At 50.9% G+C, this 3,459-nt stretch overlaps 1 protein-coding gene across 1 annotated transcript; it reads left to right on the forward strand.

Moving 5' to 3' along the window:
• The first annotated feature begins 751 nt into the window (after window positions 1-751).
• LOC125381065 lies at window positions 752-2,342 on the forward strand. The gene is made up of 3 exons (XM_048397249.1): window positions 752-923; window positions 1,052-1,602; window positions 1,698-2,342. The coding sequence occupies exons 1-3, from the start codon at window positions 752-754 to the stop codon at window positions 2,340-2,342; spliced, it is 1,368 nt and encodes a 455-aa protein (XP_048253206.1).
• Window positions 2,343-3,459: the final 1,117 nt, after the last annotated feature.

Here is a 3,459-nt window from a genome sequence, read left to right on the forward strand (position 1 = left end):
TACCTGTGACCGACAATAGCGGCGGAACTTATCAGGATGATCCCAACCTTGGACGCATGGATAACAAGTGATTGCAAAACACAGATTGGGTCGTTTGTTTTGTGTATCTTTCTCTAACTCACAATATCCTATTGTAGTCTTGAAATAGCAAAGATGAAGCGACATGTCATAGACTCTGTGAATCCGTGTCACTTGCTAACCTTTTACATTACACTATACACATGGCAGTGTGAGTGAGTGGGTTGGGTTTAACGCCGCATTTAACAGTATTCCAGTTATATCACGGCGTGTCAGCTTAATGTGGGAGGAAAGCCCGAAGTGATGCAGGTCCCAGATGTTACCATTTCGGTGAAACCCACGAGCACGGGTATGGTGCTGACAAACCTAGAAACATAATCGGGGCGAACCGGGATTCGAACCCACAATCATAGGTTTCTGGCGTATCCAAGGGACGCAACTCTGCACAGCGAATCATGGCGCCTTAGACGACTGGGTCACCCGTGCCCCACATGGCAGAGTGTTTCATGATACCTGGACTGACTGCTGGCATACATTATGCAATAGTCTACTGCAGTTCTTTAATCTGCTCCCGGTACATCACAAATCGTATTCAAACATTACCTTTAAACAAGTTGTGGGATTTGTGTAAGAATATACCAAATGTTCTCAATCACTTATACTTCCTTCTCTTGAGTATGATATAACATATAAATATATTTCAACATGAGCTTCAACCTCGTCCAATTAAGCTATGGCCGTACTTACGAAAGTTGAGTATGTCTTGTCCCAGAAAGGTGCCCCACAAGTTCTCCTAGACGGCTACACGTATGCTAAGAACAGGACGAAGAATGAAAATGTGTACTGGAGGTGTGTGAACAGATCCTGCGGTGGCAAGTGCACCACAGAGAATACGTTCGCGGCACGTCAGAACACAACCATCCACCTAGTGATGACCGAGCAGTGAGATTTGTCAACGCCATAAGGACGAGGGCCAGGGAGATTTGTCAACGCCATAAGGAAGAGGGCCAGGGAGATTTGTCAACGCCATAAGGAAGAGGGCCAGGGAGATTTGTCAACGCCACAAGAAAGAGGGCCAGTGAGATTTGTCAACGCCACAAGGAAGAGGGCCAGGGAGATTTGTCAACGCCAGAAGGAAGAGGGCCAGTGAGATTTGTCAACGCCACAAGGAAGAGGGCCAGGGAGATTTGTCAACGCCATAAGGAAGAGGGCCAGGGAGATTTGTCAACGCCACAAGGAAGAGGGCCAGGGAGATTTGTCAACGCCACAAGGAAGAGGGCCAGGGAGATTTGTCAACGCCACAAGGAAGAGGGCCAGGGAGATTTGTCAACGCCACAAGGAAGAGGGCCAGGGAGATTTGTCAACGCCACAAGGAAGAGGGCCAGGGAGATTTGTCAACGCCATAAGGAAGAGGGCCAGGGAGATTTGTCAACGCCACAAGGAAGAGGGCCAGGGAGATTTGTCAACGCCACAAGGAAGAGGGCCAGGGAGATTTGTCAACGCCACAAGGAAGAGGGCCAGGGAGATTTGTCAACGCCACAAGGAAGAGGGCCAGGGAGATTTGTCAACGCCACAAGGAAGAGGGCCAGGGAGATTTGTCAACGCCATAAGGAAGAGGGCCAGGGAGATTTGTCAACGCCATAAGGAAGAGGGCCAGTGAGATTTGTCAACGCCACAAGGAAGAGGGCCAGGGAGATTTGTCAACGCCACAAGGAAGAGGGCCAGGGAGATTTGTCAACGCCACAAGGAAGAGGGCCAGGGAGATTTGTCAACGCCATAAGGAAGAGGGCCAGGGAGATTTGTCAACGCCACAAGAAAGAGGGCCAGTGAGATTTGTCAACGCCACAAGGAAGAGGGCCAGGGAGATTTGTCAACGCCATAAGGAAGAGGGCCAGGGAGATTTGTCAACGCCACAAGGAAGAGGGCCAGGGAGATTTGTCAACGCCACAAGGAAGAGGGCCAGGGAGATTTGTCAACGCCACAAGGAAGAGGGCCAGGGAGATTTGTCAACGCCACAAGGAAGAGGGCCAGGGAGATTTGTCAACGCCACAAGGAAGAGGGCCAGGGAGATTTGTCAACGCCATAAGGAAGAGGGCCAGGGAGATTTGTCAACGCCACAAGGAAGAGGGCCAGGGAGATTTGTCAACGCCACAAGGAAGAGGGCCAGGGAGATTTGTCAACGCCACAAGGAAGAGGGCCAGGGAGATTTGTCAACGCCACAAGGAAGAGGGCCAGGGAGATTTGTCAACGCCACAAGGAAGAGGGCCAGGGAGATTTGTCAACGCCATAAGGAAGAGGGCCAGGGAGATTTGTCAACGCCATAAGGAAGAGGGCCAGTGAGATTTGTCAACGCCACAAGGAAGAGGGCCAGGGAGATTTGTCAACGCCACAAGGAAGAGGGCCAGGGAGATTTGTCAACGCCACAAGGAAGAGGGCCAGGGAGATTTGTCAACGCCATAAGGAAGAGGGCCAGGGAGATTTGTCAACGCCATAAGGAAAAGGGCCAGTGAGATTTGTCAACGCCACAAGGAAGAGGGCCGGGGAGATTTGTCAACGCCATAAGGAAGAGGGCCAGGGAGATTTGTCAACGCCATAAGGAAGCGGGCCAGGGAGATTTGTCAACGCCACAAGGAAGAGGGCCAGGGAGATTTGTCAACGCCACAAGGAAGAGGGCCAGGGAGATTTGTCAACGCCACAAGGAAGAGGGCCAGGGAGATTTGTCAACGCCACAAGGAAGAGGGCCAGGGAGATTTGTCAACGCCACAAGGAAGAGGGCCAGGGAGATTTGTCAACGCCATAAGGAAGAGGGCCAGGGAGATTTGTCAACGCCATAAGGAAGAGGGCCAGTGAGATTTGTCAACGCCACAAGGAAGAGGGCCAGGGAGATTTGTCAACGCCACAAGGAAGAGGGCCAGGGAGATTTGTCAACGCCACAAGGAAGAGGGCCAGGGAGATTTGTCAACGCCATAAGGAAGAGGGCCAGGGAGATTTGTCAACGCCATAAGGAAGAGGGCCAGGGAGATTTGTCAACGCCACAAGGAAGAGGGCCAGGGAGATTTGTCAACGCCATAAGGAAGAGGGCCAGGGAAGAGACAACACCTATGCAGCAAATCGTGAATAAAAAATTGTGAAATCTACCCAGCTTTTTTTCGTGTTACATGGGTGATACCATTTTACTTAATCAAGGGTACAGGGTACTAATTACTGATGCAACCAGCCATAACGAGTGATGTTTTAACGGGTCTGCGTTTTGGCAGGTCTACGTTTTGGCAGGTCTACGCTTTGGCAGGTCTGCGTTTTGGCAGGTCTGCGTTTTGGCAGGTCTACGTTTTGGCAGGTCTGCGTTTTGGCAGGTCTGCGTTTTGGGAAGATACCCCGTAGGTGAGACAAATACCGCTCTCGTTAATTATCACCAATTGGCTTCTAAGTTAAATCGAGATC

Source organism: Haliotis rufescens, unplaced genomic scaffold (genome assembly GCF_023055435.1).
Source record: "Haliotis rufescens isolate VD_foot unplaced genomic scaffold, xgHalRufe1.0.p SCAF_17, whole genome shotgun sequence".
Taxonomy (NCBI): Eukaryota; Metazoa; Mollusca; class Gastropoda; order Lepetellida; family Haliotidae; genus Haliotis; species Haliotis rufescens.

Bases quoted from the DNA above. Each gene is read 5' to 3' on its own strand.
- LOC125381065 (XM_048397249.1), top strand. From the start codon at position 752: ATGGCCGTACTTACGAAAGTTGAGTATGTCTTGTCCCAGAAAGGTGCC. The intron at 924-1,051 runs GTCAGAACACAA...CAACGCCATAAG, and splicing joins AGAGAATACGTTCGCGGCAC to GAAGAGGGCCAGGGAGATTT. The intron at 1,603-1,697 runs GCCAGGGAGATT...CAACGCCACAAG, and splicing joins TCAACGCCACAAGGAAGAGG to GAAGAGGGCCAGGGAGATTT.